Raw genomic sequence first — 16,984 nt, 5'->3', positions numbered from 1 at the left:
AATTGCATATAGTGACCGTATGAATGTGAAGAACATAATGTGAGAACATTCTTAATTCATATTATATGCTGCATAAAGAAATTTTCACAAATAGACTGCTAATTCATCATCCCAGCATATCGTTAGCAGGTATTGCAATGAGTGTGCTGTAACGAAAACATTATCATTTGAAAATCCTACTAATTTTGACAGGTTGGATGGGCATACATCATTAAAATTTTAGCACTTTTGTTTTCGTATGAACAAACTAATGAATACCAATAGCAGATGGATAGAAATTGTGAATATGTAATGGAACAGTGGAGGATGCAATAAAATAATCCCAAACAGTATTGTTTATCGTACTTTTAATTAGATTTTAAATTTACATAACAATGCTATAAACTGTGGGAAAAGATAGTTACATATATACACAAACCAGTCCATGCCGATTTCCTTCCAGTCGCTCCTTAAAGATTGGGCAATCCAGGCGATGTGGTATTACACACCCACACTGACAACTCTCTCCAGCACTCAGCACTCAGTCTTTTTACAGCATGTTAGGTCACATCATCTTCTCCCTACGTGTTCTTTTTCTATAGTGAACGCGACCGCCATGCGACTGTCATGCCTTATTAGACATAATATTTCTTCTTTTCATGTCAATACATGCTGAAAATGCTTCAACTTCTTTTGCACACAATAATGTCTGTCTTGGGTGTTGTTTGTAGCAATTGATGACAACGGCCTTTGCATCCTGGCAAGGTATTACTTGGTTCTCCACTGGCATTTTTGGAAAGCTTTTCTTCACTTCTTGAACAGCTGCCTCGTATTCTTCTTCCATTCGGCGATTTACCCTGTTATGGGTGTCCTGGAGCTTAGCTAACCTTCTCTCCCAGTAGACATCATTATTTCTTATTTCAGCTTCTTTCTCACGTCTAACTTCAAGAGAGGTCTTTGAAGGTTCGTTTTCGTTGATGTACTGCTGCTGACTTGGTAAGGAATTACTGTTCTTGGGGCGTGCATCGTCTTGACTTTCCGTCTCACCTGCTCCTTTAAGACGCTGAACAACTGAATCGGAAACCTTGATCACACTTGCGGGATCTTCATTTTGCAAACTAATTTTTCTTGTACTGCCAGCATTGCCCATCTTCTGCGCTTGCTCTATGTAACTTCCACTGTATATTTATACCGCTCCTGAAACACCTCTCTCTCAAGTTGAACCAAAGACATTACTATTCAAACCAGAGCTGTTGCCGGTGCGTTAAGATATTCTGTACATTCAATTAGCTCCTGCCCGAACAGATATGAGAACTTCACACACTTTTTCAGAAGCTTCACGCGTTCTTTCGGTTATAGATTATATTCTCTTCCACTACATACAGAGTTAAAACATTATAATGTCAGTGATTTATGTAAAATTGTAATAGCTGAAATAGTTGGAATTTTTTTTAGCAAATTATACACAATCAAGAGCAAAAATATCGTTTAGATTGTGAAGAAGACTGTGGGTAATAACTTTTATAATTCTCGGATTTAGAACAAGCAAGAATATACGTAGCCGTTTGGTCAATAATATATCATATTCATGTGATTACATATCGCTGAAGATTGAGGTATAGAAGGCAATATTCATGTAATACTAGGCAGAAAGTTAAGTTTTAGTGTATTACTGTACGCATTACATTCAATAAACTGTATTTGTTGCATAATGTCACGCCCAATTTTGTTAAAGATAAGAGTCGAATCAAATGCATCACAAACTACTAAAGCCCCGCCCATGCGCAACAAACTGTCTGCGCAAATTCCTGCGCACATCTCTTCCGCGCAGACAGATGCCTGTGAACAGGAGATTTTCGCAGATATGTGCACAAATATTTAAGTTTGAGTTCACGGTTTGAGCGAAATTGCTCAAATCTGTGTGTTCACATCACATAAGCGCAGACGAAAAAAATGGCTCTGAGCACTATGGGACTTAACAGCTGAGGTCATCAGTCCCCTAGAACTTAGAACTACTTAAACCTAGCTAACCTAAGGACATCACACACATCCATGCCCGAGGCAGGATTCGAACCTGCGACCGCAGCAGTCGCAGGGTTCCAGACTGAAGCGCCTAGAGCCGCTCGGCCAAGCACAGACGAGTTGGAGCTTGTACACAGGAGATTGCCGCTAGTTTGGCGCGCGAAAAGTATTTGAGATAACTGTTTGTTTAATTTAGTATTTCTCGTCTGCGTGCGCATAGGACATAGATCTATGGTTTGTGTTTATGTATGCATGTATGTTTGTGTATGTGTGTGTGTGTGTGTGTGTGTGTGTGTGCGCGCGCGCGTGTGTAGTGAATGTTAAAATAGCTGACGTCTGCGCTCTAGAATTGTAGAAATTTATAGGGGTCATACATGTTCGTGTACTGTAAACTTGAGAGTAAGGAATACAGCAATACAGATAAGAAGGTAGCTGCTTATCATTCTTCAGTAGAGAAATTGCCAGCGATTGACCCTATGATAGGCAGCGAAAAGGTAATAAAAAATAAGAAATTCGTTGCGATGTAAAAAAAATGAGGCCCTATTTGTTCTAAAAGAGAGCGTAGTCAGGATATTGTGTTAAGGTAATACTTAAAGATATTAAAATAGTGCCTTCAGGGATATACGAATCACTACGCATGTTTTACTTCCTAATATAATATGTGTTTCATAGTAATAGTAATTTTGAGGTGATCTGTGGAATTCGACACCACATTACTAGAAGCAAAATATTTCAGAAAAACTATGAATCCCTGTCTACATTTTAGAATGGAGTTTTACATTCTGGTGCAAAAGACTAACAGGTTGCTGGTAGACTTCAAGCAGGAAATTGAAAATCACGACTCACATAAAATCTAAATTATAGCTCATTGGCCACTTACATAATCTCTAAGAGCGTGTGTATCATTTTTAAAATGTAAAAACATTGGGCCTACCTGAAACATGTTAGAATTGAGGTAAAGGGCTTAATTTTCCTTCCTGAAATCATCATTTAGGACTTTGTATGTAGCATGGAATCTACATCGACATACTTCTCCACAAGCTACCATATGGTACAATGTACCACTACTAGTAATTTCCTTTCCTTTTATATTTGCAGACAGAGTGTTGGAAAAATAACTTTCTATATGCCTCCGAACGAGCCCAACTCTCTCTAGTATTATCTTCATGGTCCTTAAGTAAAATGTACATTTGCAGCAGTAGAATCGTTCTGCAGCTGGCCTCAAATGCTAGTACTCTAAATTTTCTCAATACACCTTCCCTCCAGTGATTCTCAATCGAGTTCCTGAAGCATCTCCACAATACTTGTGTGTGTTCGAACGTACCAGTAACAAACCAAGCAGCCTACATCTGAACTCCTCGGTATTTTCCTTTAATCCAAGCTGGTTCAGATCACAAACACTTGAACACTACACAATTAAGGTTGCACAGTAGTGTCCTGTATGTGATCACATTTACAAATGAGCCACTTTTCCAAAATTCTTCCAATAAACCGAAGTCGACCACTTGCCTTCTTCCTTAATACAATCCTTACACACGCTCATTCCATTGCACATTACCTTGCAACGTTATGCATAAATATTTCATTGACGTGACTGTGTGAAGCAGCACACTGTTATACGGTTTGTTTTTCCGGGTTATTTGTATTAATTTACATTTTTCTACATTTAGAGCTAGCTGCCATTCATTACACCAACTAATAGTCATCTTGTATCCTGTTACTGGGACTCGACGACGACAACTTCCTGTGCATGACAGCATCATCAGCAAACACTAGCAGACTACTGCTTAACCTGTCCACCAGATCATTTATCTATATAGAAAATAACAGCGGTCCTATCACACTTCCCTGGCGCACTCCTCATGGTAACTCTGTCTCTGATGAAAACTTGCTGCTGAGGACAACATGTTGGGTTCTGCTACTTACGAAGTCTTCGAGCCACTCACATACCTAGCAACCTGTTCCCTATACTTGTAGTTTCGTTAATGGTCGGCAGTATGGCACCATGTCAAACGCTTTATGGATATTTAGCGATACGGAATTCGCCTGTTGCCCTTCATTCATGGTTCACAAAAATTTCATGTGAAAAAAAGGCAAGCTGATTTTCATATGCGCAATGCTTTCTAAAACCGTGCTGATTTGTGAACTGAAGGTTTTCTCTCTCTCAAGCAAATTTATTATATGCGAACTCAGAATATGTTCAAGGATTCCGCAACAAACGGATGTTACAGATATTAGTCTGTAATTTTATGGGTCCATTATTTTACCCTTTTTAAACACAGGAGTCCCCTACGTTTTTTTGCAATCGCTTGGGACTTGGCGCTGGGCGATAGATTCACGTTAAATGCAAGATGTAGATGTAGTTAAGTACTGGAGCAATGCTGTAGAGTACTCTTTCTAAAACCGAATTCGAATTCCATCAGGACCTGGCGACTTCACCAGCGGTGCTTATTACTATATCCTCCATACAACAGTCAATGTGAAGGTCAAACGATGGCATGTTATGTACGATCCTTCCGCGTGAATGATTTCTCAAATGCGGAATTTAAAAATTTGACTTTACTTTTGCTGTCTTCTACCACATCAGACTGGCCAGCAAGTGACTGGGTAGAAGTCTCAGACCCAATCAGCGATTTTACATAGGACCAGAATTTTTTCAGGTTCTTGGCAAGGTCTATTGCAAAGGCATGACGGTGCTATTTTGTAAATTCGTGCATGGATCTTCTTGCAGACGAACGAATTTCTGTTAACTTTTGCCTGTCGTTATTTGAGCATTCTCTTTTGAACTGAGAGTGCAACAGCCTTTGCATTTTTCGAATTTATTTGTTAAACTATGGTGAGTCTTTTCTGTTCTTAATCCATTTACTCGACACATAATTCTCCCCGGTATGAGTTACAATCCGTTTATACTTTGCCTATAATTTCTCTACGTCCACTGCACTGAAACTAAATGACGTCAATTCATTGTGTAACTGGGGTACTAACAACTGTGTGTGTGATCTTCCTAGCAGAAATACTCTCCTAATCTTCTTGTTTCCTCAATTAACTTTAGTATCCAAAGTCGCTATGATGATATCATGCTCACTAATCTCTGTCTGTATACTGACGCTGCCGATTAGGTCAGGCCTGTTGGTAGCTACGACATCAGAAATCTTTCCACTGCTTGTGGGCTGTTGAACTGGCTGCTCAAGACAGTTTTCGGAATATGTGTTCAAAAGAATTTGGCCAAACTCCCTCTGTGTACCACCTTCAAGACTCTGTAGACTTCCCAATCTATGCTCGGTAGATTGAAGTCACCTCCAACTAATATTGGATGATCTGAGTTCTCCACACTACTGATTGTAGACTTTCTGTCAATGACTCTAAAACTGTCACAGGGGCTAGGGTGGCCATTAAAAACATTAAACAATGAACTTGATTTCACCTACATCTGTTAGATTCGGCCAGATAACTTCACTGACACATTAAAATTCGACCTCAACAGAGACAATATTTTTGTCAACTGTAATGAACACACCTCCTCCTATGGCGCCTAATTTGTCTCTTCGATATACATTCCATGAATCACTAAATATCTTAGAGCTTCCTACTGCAGGTTTCGGCCATCTCTCAGTCCCAAGAACAATTTGAGTGCAAGAAACTTCCTAGTGGGCAGTAAATTCGGAAACTTTGTTACGAATACTATGAAAATTCACTGATAAAATTTTGACAGTCGAAGTATATTTACTCCGAACATGGTCTGATTTCGCTATCTGCGAGTTGTCTGGCATGTGTTCATCAGAGGACCCCAACCTACTACCTAGCCTAAAAGAAACCCAAGTGCACACCACAAATACTCTGCTACCCAAGAAGATGCTTTTCTGCGTAGTGCACCTCTGACCCATCAAGGGGAGTCCTACAATTCCCCACCTGATAATGCAGGTCCAGAAATCTGCAGCCAAGACCATCACAGTGTCGACGAAGCCTTCTGTTAAGACTGCTATGAATTGTGAGAAACACTTGCACCACACATATGAAGGCAGCCGCCTGTATGAACTGAGGATGGCGAGAACCCAAGCGACAGGCGTCGCTGGTACCGATGTGAGCATCAACTTGCAGACGACTGCACCCTCCAGGCTCGATAAATGCAGGAATGCCTCCTCCACATCTCCAATGAGCCCCCCTCCTCCCCCCCACCCCCAACCAGACATACCAAGTGCACATTGGCTTTCTTTCCACTCCTATTTGCCTTAGGGACTTGGTACGCTTTGTGTATGATTTCTGCCGGCCGGTGTGGCCGTGCGGTTCTAGGAGCTTCAGCCTGGAACCGCGTGACCGCTACGGCCGCAGGTTCGAATCCTGCCTTGGGCATGGATGTGTGTGATGTCCTTAGGTTAGTTAGGTTTAAGTAGTTCTACGTTCTAGGGGACTGATGACCACAGATGTTAAGTCCCATAGTGCTCAGAGCCATTTGAACCATTTTGTATGATTTCTCTCAATGCTTGTTTCGAAACTGTAGTAGAAGCTTCTAGAAACTGTAGTATCTTCCTGTTGACAGGAATCGCAACATCACTGCTAGCCTCTCATGTAAAGAAATTGCTATCTGCATACAAGTAGTTTTCTGCATTCTGTGAGAAGTTACGAGCCTCAAAGGATAATTACACGTTTCCAAAGCCATTCACAAGTAATTACACCAGTCGTCGGGTTCACCCTTTAACTCATGAAGACCGTTTATGTGCGAAAATTGCCTACACTTCACCATTAGAACATTTTGATCGGTCTTTCTGTTTCTTGCATTTTGTTTGCATTTTTTAATGTCCAGCACAAACTTTAATAGAATTTCCACCATTTCCAAATATATGACATAAATTTTAAGGTTACAAGGGCATAGTTATTTGCCACTGAAATTTCTTTCTTCACCAACAGATATCAGATGAGTAGTCTAGACTGGAACTTGTGTCATTTGAACACACCACATTTGCAGCAACCTGTTGTATATACAGCCATTTGCACAAAAATCTGAATGGATGGATCATTGCATGTGGATGGGCCATAAGCGAAAAGGTGAAAGTGAATGGAAAGAAAATGAGATCAGACACCCATGTAACAAGCAAGAGCTTTTAAACCTAAACGTGGGTGAAATACATTTTCATTTTAGTTAGTTAATATCCCATACCCATTTCGACTTAGAATAAATGTTATTTTATCCAGGCTAGATCTCATGAATTCCATCACCATTAAGAAATGTTGGTGAATTGCAAATAGCCACAAATACTTATAAAAAGCTGTATTTTTATAATGTAACTGGTTTTAGGATGCATGCACATTTTCAGATGGCTAACCAATCCAATCCAATTTATGATTTTGGCAGCAGCATGCTTTCAACTCTTGTGCAAGAATATTTGAATATATATAATGTGGTACATCTTAGTGATTAATCCCCATCCTGATTAGGCTGTTTTTTAATGTAGCACTCTGCATCCATTTAGTCTGATAGAATGAAAACTAGTTATCAGAAAGATCTTCAATATTGTCAGTATAATATTGGAGTTTCTCTAGAAGAATATCAGGAACTGCACAGTTAAGTGCTTTTGACAGGTCACAAAAAACACCAGCTGGCAATATTATATCATTCAACATTTTGTATACTATTATTTGTAAATCGAAAAATAGCATATTATATGTAGAGATTTTATTGAAATCGAAATGAAGAGTCATTAAGTGTCTTATTCCCAACTGCTTGAATTAGTCTCTGCACGAGTTTTTGGGATGGGCTCTAGTCATAATTCTCACAACACTTTCAAATAGCAAAGCTCTCTTGTTCAGAATTTCGTCTCCATGTGCTTCGACTGAGTTGGAAGACTGTCTTGGTCGCAGACAGGTAGCATCCTGTGAACAAGAATGCATAAAACATGCTGGAAGTTGTCATTACTGTTGGAGGCATGTATAAAGGGCATTCAAACGAAACCCAGTCACTAGTGTAAAGTAACAGTAACTTAAAAATGGATTCATACACACTATACATCCTCAAAAATAGTCGCCAAAACTGTTGGCACATTTATGCCACTGCTACACTAGCTGGTCGATTCCATCCTTGAAGAAACAAGTAGGCTGCTGTTGGATCCAGACCTGGACCCAGTCACACATTTCATCGTCCGTTGCGAATCGATATCCGCGAATTGCTTGTTTTAGAGGTCCAGATACTGACGGATCTCGTCCACAGTGATTCTGCGGCTGTCCAAGACTAAAGAATTGACTTCCTCAATCATATGTGGTATCCGGTGTGATGACACGATGGGCCTGTCCAGGACGAGCATCGTCTTGCAGTGACTCGCGCCCCTCAAGGGATTGTTTGCGCCATTCCACAACACTTGAACGACTCAGACTGTACTCACTTTGCACAGCCTTCATCCGTCGATACATTTCACGCAGCCTCCAACTCCCTCCGGCGCCAAAAATCGAATCACTCCTCGTTGTTTGTGCTTACTCGCCTGTGTATTCGGTAGTGAACGATAACTTGTGTGACCACCTTCTCTTCGGCGTAAAACCACACTGGTGCTATGCAACATCAAACGGTGTGCATGCGTCAGTCTCTCTACCAATAGATGGCGCCACCATATCCGCAGTTGCATGGTGCCATCTTACCTGTAAGGCAAAGGTAGATGCACCGGCCAAGTTTCATTTGAATGAACCTCATAGATACAAATCAATGTGTGTAGATCTTCTGTACACACTGTGTCCCAGCTTTGAACAAGTGTGCATGAAACACCTTCACGCTGGGAGTTGTGGTTCAAAATGGTTCAAATGGCTCTGAGCACTATGGGACTCAACTGCTGAGGTCATTAGTGCCCTAGAACTTAGAACTAGTTAAACCTAACTAACCTAAGGACATCACAAACATCTATGCCCGAGGCAGGATTCGAACCTGCGACCGTAGCGGTCTTGCGGTTCCAGACTGCAGCGCCTTTAACCGCATGGCCACTTCGGCCGGCTGGGAGTTGTGGTGACTACTGGGTGCATGTAGAAATGTGTCAGTGTGTGTAGGTTTTTTGTACACATTGTGTCCCACTTTGTAATCGGGATTACATTTTACCAGGATATAAAGGGGTCGTAGGGTGCCATCCCAATCGAACACCTTGGTAAATTGTATGTTGGAGTGAAGCGAGTTGAGTAGATGGAAAAATTCACATAAGCTGCCGTACACGTGCGACCAAATGGTACACTTATCATCCACATATCGATAGTTGATTTTAGATTGGCTTGTTCTGATGCTTTCTCCTCGAAATTTTCCATGAACAAATTCATCACAACTTACGACAAGGGTCACCCCCATTGTAACACTGAATATCTGTTCACAATAATTTCTATCAAACTGGAAGCCCGTTGAAGAGAACACAAACTCGAAAAGTCTCGCCGGGTTGGAGTCAAATACGTTACTCATCAATGTCATGGAGTCCTTTAGTAGTATGCAGGCAAGAGGGACACTATGTCGCAACTCACCAACAGCTCGTTATCACTGAGGCGAAGTTTTTTACATGCTGTACAAAATGAATGGAATCGTGGATGTGATGTTCGAATTTCCTCACGGATGGATTGAAGAGAGCAGTCAGAGGAGAGCAGATGTTTATACAAGCCATGTGTTACTGCTCCTGTATTATTGACTATGGGGCTGTGTGGAATGCCTTTTTTTGTGACCTTCGGCCGATGATGCAGCGGAGCTGGTGCAGCAGCAAGTAGCCTGAATGTCTTAACAGTTTTTGCATCAGCGGTACTGTGAAAAAGTTCCATGGTTTTCGTCTGGAAGTGACTAGATAAATCTCCTTCAATGTTTTGTAAGCAGCGTCATTGAGAAGTTCATACATTTTCTGTCATAATATAGACTCATAATATAGAGTCGAGGATCAACAATGTAGTATTAATTTTGTCAGCAGGTAGGACGACCAACTCTGGATCGTCATGTAACTCGCGGATGGGCACTCTTCAAGCCTGTGAAATGTGGTGCGATTGTAGTGCATGCTTGGTGTATTTCTTTGGTCTTGTTGATTGATAGAATTGGGGTGAAGTTGAGTCCTTTCCCGAACACCGACGTTGCTGCATCGTTGATCACTCTCCATTTAAGGTTAATCACAGTCCGGTTAGGTGTTTCTTTTACAGTTTTCTCTCGTGCTGCAAGACATTCACACTTTGACATCTGTTTAGTTATAGATTTTCTTCGTGTGCTGTACGCCTTTGTCCATGTGATAGCATCAACCTATCTCCATGCAGTGGGAAGAACTGAAGTTATCTTGAGATGAACTTCCAATAGTTTTTTCGAGGTGGTAGCCAGGCAGAGGTATCTCTCTCTGTTACCAGCACCAAGCTGTGTCGTCTTGTGATGCGAGAGCCTACTACAGTTCTAATGTGATGAGGTATCTTGGCGAAAGATGGTATCAAAGTACCAACTAGATATCTAAGCAGGAATGCAAGTGAGCAGAGCAGCAGCTCCTTCTTGTTCTGTAGCTTCTCCAGCATCTTCATTTGTTGAAACGAATGGAGCGATAGATACCGTGATACTGCAGCAAGTACACTTCCAAGCCATCATAAAATTCTCAATTCCTTTTAACGAAAGGTCCATTTCTACGACTCGAAAGTAAAATTTTGTTTCATATTTTGTAATGTAATGTTTTATTCTTATCTGTAGACAACATACATTATATGTATCAAGTAAAATTTGTATCACAAGCATGACAAAATATGCATATGTCTAATAATTACCATTTAGCGAATTATAGTTTTATATATCAATATTTTAAGCTTATTAAATGACAGTTTTGCTTACACCATCTATAACATATGATCTGATATCTGATATAGCAGACATATGATACATGATCCGAGAGTTTTGTTCTCTTTCATTAAAAAAATATTTTATGGTTTTTGTGAACCACATCTCATTTTGTACATAGTATAATTACTGCTATTTGTTTGCAGTGTAGTGCATAATAAATCATTTATGCTATAGAAACAGATTTCTATGAAAAATGATTAGAGAGATGTTTTTTTAGAATCTGTTATGGTTTACATCTCTCAAGTCTGCAGGGAGTTTTGTTTAGCAGTTTTGGTTCTGCATAGTATGGCTTTGATTTGAATTTCATGGTGTAATGTTCAGGCTCATGGCAGCAGTTCCATTTCCTTGTGCCACAGTTGTGTTGTGCCTCGACATTTTGAGCATCAGAAACATATTTGAATATTTTAAAGTATAGTAAAAAGGAAGGCTGGATGATTAGAGCTTAACATCCCATTGACAATGAGGTCATTATAGATGGAACATAGGCTCAGATTAGAGAAAGCTGGGAAAGGAAACTGGCCATCCCCTTTTCGAAGGGACTGTCCCAGCATTTGCCAGGAACGATTTAGGGAAATCACAGGAATCCTAACTCTGGATGGTCAAATGTGAATCTGAACCATTGTCCTCTTGCATGCGGGTTCATGTGCTAATGACTGAGCCATCCTGCACGGTCCAGCATAGGAGATATGTACAGTCAGTTTCACAAGAAAGTGTACACCATAACTTTAAATGTAACGACCACATCGACGTCTCTGGTAGTGGTCTCGAACCTGAAAGTAATGCGCCATTTGCACAGTGTATACATAAACAGTGTGATAGTTGAATCTTTTGTTTTGTCAGTTGCAGTTTAAAATGAGTGCAAAATATCTGAAAACTCGTGACACAGTGCTCCTTGTAAATCATCCAAAGGGACCAAAGCTTTCATATTGAGCCGCTGCTAAAATTCATAGAAAGTCGGAGATATTCATTGAGAAGTGAATCAAATGATATATAGTGTTACAGAGTAAAATCAAGTGCAGGAACGCCAGTCTGAAACGAGAGAGCAGAATGACAATGAGATGGCACCGACCTCGATACGAAGAGAACATAAGTGAGGCGCCGATTGGTTGTGGCCTAGTTCTGCAGAAGCGACAAGACCAGCGACCTGGATATAAGTATCCACTGTATTACTTCACTTGTATTGGATTCGTTATACTGAAGGACGTTGGTTATATTGCATGTTGCCTTTTGTTTGTGACACATCTATATATTTCTCAAAGTTAACTATTGTCATTTATTTTCTTTAATAAAATTCATTAATACGAGTTGCTTGAATTGTTGTCTATCGACCTGAGGAAGCAGGTTTTCTAGGCACCCCATAATTGACAACTAGACAGGATCCAACACTGGCCACTTGTATTCAGAAGATCCCAGTGCCTGACAACCATGGATTTTCTTTTGTGTTTTCCTGGCGCCCTAATTCTACTTTGTCTTTTTCTTTGCAGGGGGGTGTTTTGCTTCACTAGTGTCTCTTATAGTATTTTTGCTAGTCAGAGTTTTCAGGAGGGCGTTGCGGAACTTTTCTTTGCTTGCATGCTTATTTAGGTTGCTTGCCTTGTCTGTTTACCGCAGTGAGCAACCTACCCCCTGCTCTGGCGCCAAAGCTGCAAGCAGTAGATGCAACACAGCTAACGCAGATGTTTCAGACTCAGCAAACATCAACACTGCTAAAGATGGTGCAGCAGCTCCTGACGACCCGAGTCACCAGTACAGAACAACAAGCCATACCTGCAACTCCGAGCGCCATACCGCTTTTACGACAGTTTAGTGAAAAAAAGAGGAGTGGCTTGTGTGGTTGCAACAGTTTGAAGCCCACGTAATTGCTCGTAATGTACCAGCTGAAACTCCATTATATTTTGTCAACAGTAGGAAATGCAGTGTTTTGCCTCATCCAGAAACTGTTCCCTAACACCACTCCAAGTGAACTTTCCTATGATCAGCTTTTAGATTTGCTAACTGTTATGACCAACAAGTGAATGTGGTAGCAGCTTGGTACCAATTCTTTCATTACAAGAAACAGTCAGAACAAACTCATCGCGAGTGGATAACAAATTTGCAGGGTATGACGAAGAAATGCAAATTCAAATGTGCTTGCAGTGCTTTATATTCAGATATGTTGCGCGATACAATCGTGTACAATGTAACTGATATAAAACTTAGAGAACAGATTTTGAAACAGTCTGGTCCATCATTTCAAGATGTAGTGCAAATACTAGATCAGTACGATTCACGTACCACGTCGGACGATAAATTTGAGCAGCCACCAATTTGTCGAGTTGAGTCGTGTCTTGCTTGTGACCGGCCCGTTAGGCAGCGGCAGCTTGCACGCGCCACACCGCGTTAACAGTTCTCTATGCCGTATAAGCAGCTCTCTAAACAGGCGAACAGAATTAAGTCATGCCCGCGGTGCTATTCAAGGCACAAATAGCAAGACTGCCCGTCCAGACAAGCAGTGTTACGCCTATGGCAAGAAAGATCACGTCCAATCTGTATGTTTGCAATGGAACAAACATAATAATTCTGCCCACTCACAAAAATCTAGTCACAAGGCCCATGTAACAAACGCAGGGTATTCAAAGCCTGCAACAGGCATCAGAAAAACTTGCAAGTGAACAGTTTCTTCATTGCCACATCAGTCCAACGAACTTCTTTTGTATTTGCACATTAGTGGCAAACATGTGAAATTTCAGTTGGACACAGGTGCCTCTGTTACATTGCTGAATCGCAACACATATGAACTGTTAGGCTCCCCACGCCTGTCTCAAACTAGCACGCAACTGACGGTTTATGATGGACAAGACATTCTTATTCACGGAAAATGTACTTTGCCTGCCATGTATCGCTTGCATACAAGTACTGTGTGACTTTCACTCTGCTACAAGCACGGGACTCTGAGGACATATTTGCCTGTGATTATTTTGATTTGTTTGGCTTTAACATTCAGGACAATGTGGTGTCAGTGTCTGTATCCAACGCAAAAATTGCTGAAAGAATTCCCTGAAATCTGTTCCGAAGATTTAGGCAAGGCTAATAATTTTGTTGCACATATTACTATGAAAGACAATGCTCAGCCGAAATTTTACCAGGCCAGAACTGTTCCCCTTGCATTATGGGACAAAGTCCCTGCTGAACTTAAAGAATTCCGAGATAGCGGAGCTATTGCTCCCATACAAGCTAGTTAATGGGCAAGTCCTCTGGTTTTGCTCCCCAAAGCTTCAGGCCACATTCGCCTCTGTGTTGACTAAGTGTACAGTCAACCCTCAAACAGTGGTTGATACTTATCCACTGCCACGCCCAGAGGATCTCATGGACAGATTAGGCGCTGGTCACTACTTTTCAAAAATTGATTTGCACAACACATATTTTCAGATACCACTAGATGAAGTATCTCAAAAAAGTGTATTGTTAACAGTCATTTGGGCTTGTTTAAACATTTGCGTTTGCCTCTTGGCAGTGCTTATGGACTCGCCATTTTCCAATGGTATTTGGAACAGCTCACTGCTCAAGTATCAAACTGTTCAAACTATTTGAACGATATTGTCATAGCAGGTCATACACCTGAAGCACACATTGCCAATTTGCGTGCTTTGTTTCCTGTGTTACATGATGCAGGACTAGAATGTAGACTAGACAAGTGTGATTTCTTTTAAACCTGAGTTGCAGTGTGTTGGTCATGTCATAAACAGTCAAGGTGTACATCCTCTTCAGTCACATTTGTTAGCCATACGTGATCTGCCAGTTCCTCACAATGCCACAGAATTTCAGTCAGTTTTAGGGAAAATGAACTATTATATTCGGTTCGTACCGAATACAGCACAAATCACAGTTCCATTGCTGTGCAGTCTATGGCACCTTGCCACGGTTCGCGCGGCTCCCTCCGTTAGAGGTTCGAGTCCTCCCTCGGGCATAGGTGTGTGTGTTGTCATTAGCGTAAGTTAGTTTCAGTTAGATTAAATAGTCTGTAAGGATGGGGACCGATGGCCTCAGCAGTTTGGTCCCATAGGAACTTACCACAAATTTCCAATTTTCGCAGCTCCATTGCATCGCTTGCGTCGCAAGAATGTTCCCTTTGTTTGGACAGACGAGTGCCAAGAAGCTTTTTGTAGTGTTGGCAGAAGAGCCAACACTGTGTTCTAGAGGAGGCCGAAATGCACGCGTTTAATTACACGCTGACTGGCGTGAGGTCTGGAACAGGACAATATCTTGAGAATTGCAAATAAAGTACGTAGTTGATATAATACTTAACTTGAATCCACAATTGTAGAACATCACTCTTGAGGATACATGCTTCACATAATAATATCAATTGAATACGGCGCCTTGCTAGGTCGTAGCAAATCTAGGTGAAGGCTATGCTAACTATCGTCTCGGCAAATGAGAGCGTATTTGTCAGTGAACCATTGCTATGAACGTCGGCTGTACAACTGGGGAGAGTGCTAGTACGTCTCTCTAGACCTGCCGTGTGGTGGCGCTCGGTCTGCTATCACTGACAGTGGCGACACGCGGGTCCGACGTATACTAATGGACCGCGGCCGATTTAAAGGCTACCACCTAGCAAGTGTGGTGTCTGGCGGTGACACTACACTTTTCAAATACTTAAAGATGCATTGCTCAGTGATCGATGCTTGGTTCACTTTGGTCCTGACGAACCAGTTGTGTTGCATGTTGACGCTTCCTCTTACAGAATTGGTGCAGTGCTTTCGCACAGATTTGGTGGCAAAGACAGGCATTTTGCTTTTGCCTCAAAAGCGTTGTCCAAGGCTCCATGTAACTATTCACAAATATAGAAAGAGGCATTGGCTATTATGTATGATGTCGCCAAATTCTACCAATATTTGTATGGCAGAAAATTCTACTTAGTAACGAATCACAAGCCATTGTAGTTCTCGTTTCATCTGTTGAAGCTGGTTCCTGTATGAACTGCCCAAAAATTGCAAAGCTGGGCTTTATTATTGTTTCAATACCAGTATGAGATTGTGAATCGCCCGAAAGCTCAACATGGTAAGGCAGACGACCTTTCACGCCTGCTGACTGGCACTGATACGGATTTTGATGCTCCTGCTGCATCTTGTTGTCACATCGATACTCAGGATTCTGAATTGCTTCAATGTTTTCCTCTGAACTACAGAAAAATTGCACAGTTCACGGAAGCTGATTCAATTTGATCATTTTGCTAAAATACATTCGCACATCTTGGCCTCGTTCATTGCACGGCGTAAAGAACTCTGTAGTGCGTCGATACTTTGCACGTCAGCATAGCCTCGCTGTACAGCAAGGTATGATTCTTGTTCAAAATGACTGTGGACAGTCGCGTGTGTTGAGCCCCAAAGCTTTGCAAAAAGAAGTGTTCCAGCTACTTCACCAAAGACATTGGGGGACTGTTCGTATGAAACAGTAATTGGCAGGGTATGGATACCCAAATAGAACAGAAGATGTCGCAGGCTCACTGATGTGCGGAAAATCAGCCCGCACCACCACAAAAATTCTCTGCTTGGCCTAAACTCACAATCACCATGGCAATGTGTGCACATGGACTTTGTGGGACCTTTTTGGAACACCCGTTGGTTGATTGTGGTAGACGCTTATAGCAAGTTTCCTTTTGCTGTGCCAATGATCTTGACAACATCACATAGTACAATTCAGGTGTTGTCCTCTATTTTTTGCCTCGAATCTTTGTCTGAAGTCATAGGGTCGGACAATGGCCCTCAGTTCATGTCAAATGAATTTGAAACATTCTGTGAACGCAATGGCATACATCATCTAATTAGTGCACCGTTCCATCCACAGTCCAACGGCGAAGCGGAACGTTTTGTCAGAACCTTCAAGCAGCAAATGGCCAAACTTCGCACCGCACACACCAGGGATCAAACATTGCAACTTTCTCGCCTCCCACGAAATGGACCATCGCCAGCGGATTACTTCAAGGCCGCCGCCATCGGATCTGCTCCACCTGCTCCACCCTCCTCAGCATCCAGCGCCGAAGGAAGGCCACAAGTATTGCTTAGCGCCGCATGATATTGTGTTTTTCAGGGGTTTTAGCGGCAGCAGACGGTGGGCGCGAGGCGAGATCCTTCGTCGACTTGGCGCACACATGTGTCTCATTCAGGCTCAGACAGACTGCAGCGCCGACATCACAAT

The 16,984-nt window shown here is 41.7% G+C and overlaps 1 protein-coding gene across 1 annotated transcript; it reads right to left on the bottom strand.

Moving 5' to 3' along the window:
• Positions 1–330: 330 nt before the first annotated feature.
• LOC124621199 (MICOS complex subunit MIC19) lies at positions 331–1,204 on the bottom strand. Its single transcript, XM_047147124.1, has one exon. The coding sequence runs from the start codon at positions 1,127–1,129 to the stop codon at positions 605–607; it is 525 nt and encodes a 174-aa protein (XP_047003080.1). The 5' UTR covers positions 1,130–1,204; the 3' UTR covers positions 331–604.
• Positions 1,205–16,984: the final 15,780 nt, after the last annotated feature.

This window comes from Schistocerca americana, chromosome 1 (assembly GCF_021461395.2).
Source record: "Schistocerca americana isolate TAMUIC-IGC-003095 chromosome 1, iqSchAmer2.1, whole genome shotgun sequence".
Taxonomy (NCBI): Eukaryota; Metazoa; Arthropoda; class Insecta; order Orthoptera; family Acrididae; genus Schistocerca; species Schistocerca americana.
This window is presented reverse-complemented; position numbering and strand designations above follow the sequence as displayed.

Bases quoted from the DNA above. Each gene is read 5' to 3' on its own strand.
- LOC124621199 (XM_047147124.1), bottom strand. From the start codon at position 1,129: ATGGGCAATGCTGGCAGTACAAGAAAAATTAGTTTGCAAAATGAAGAT.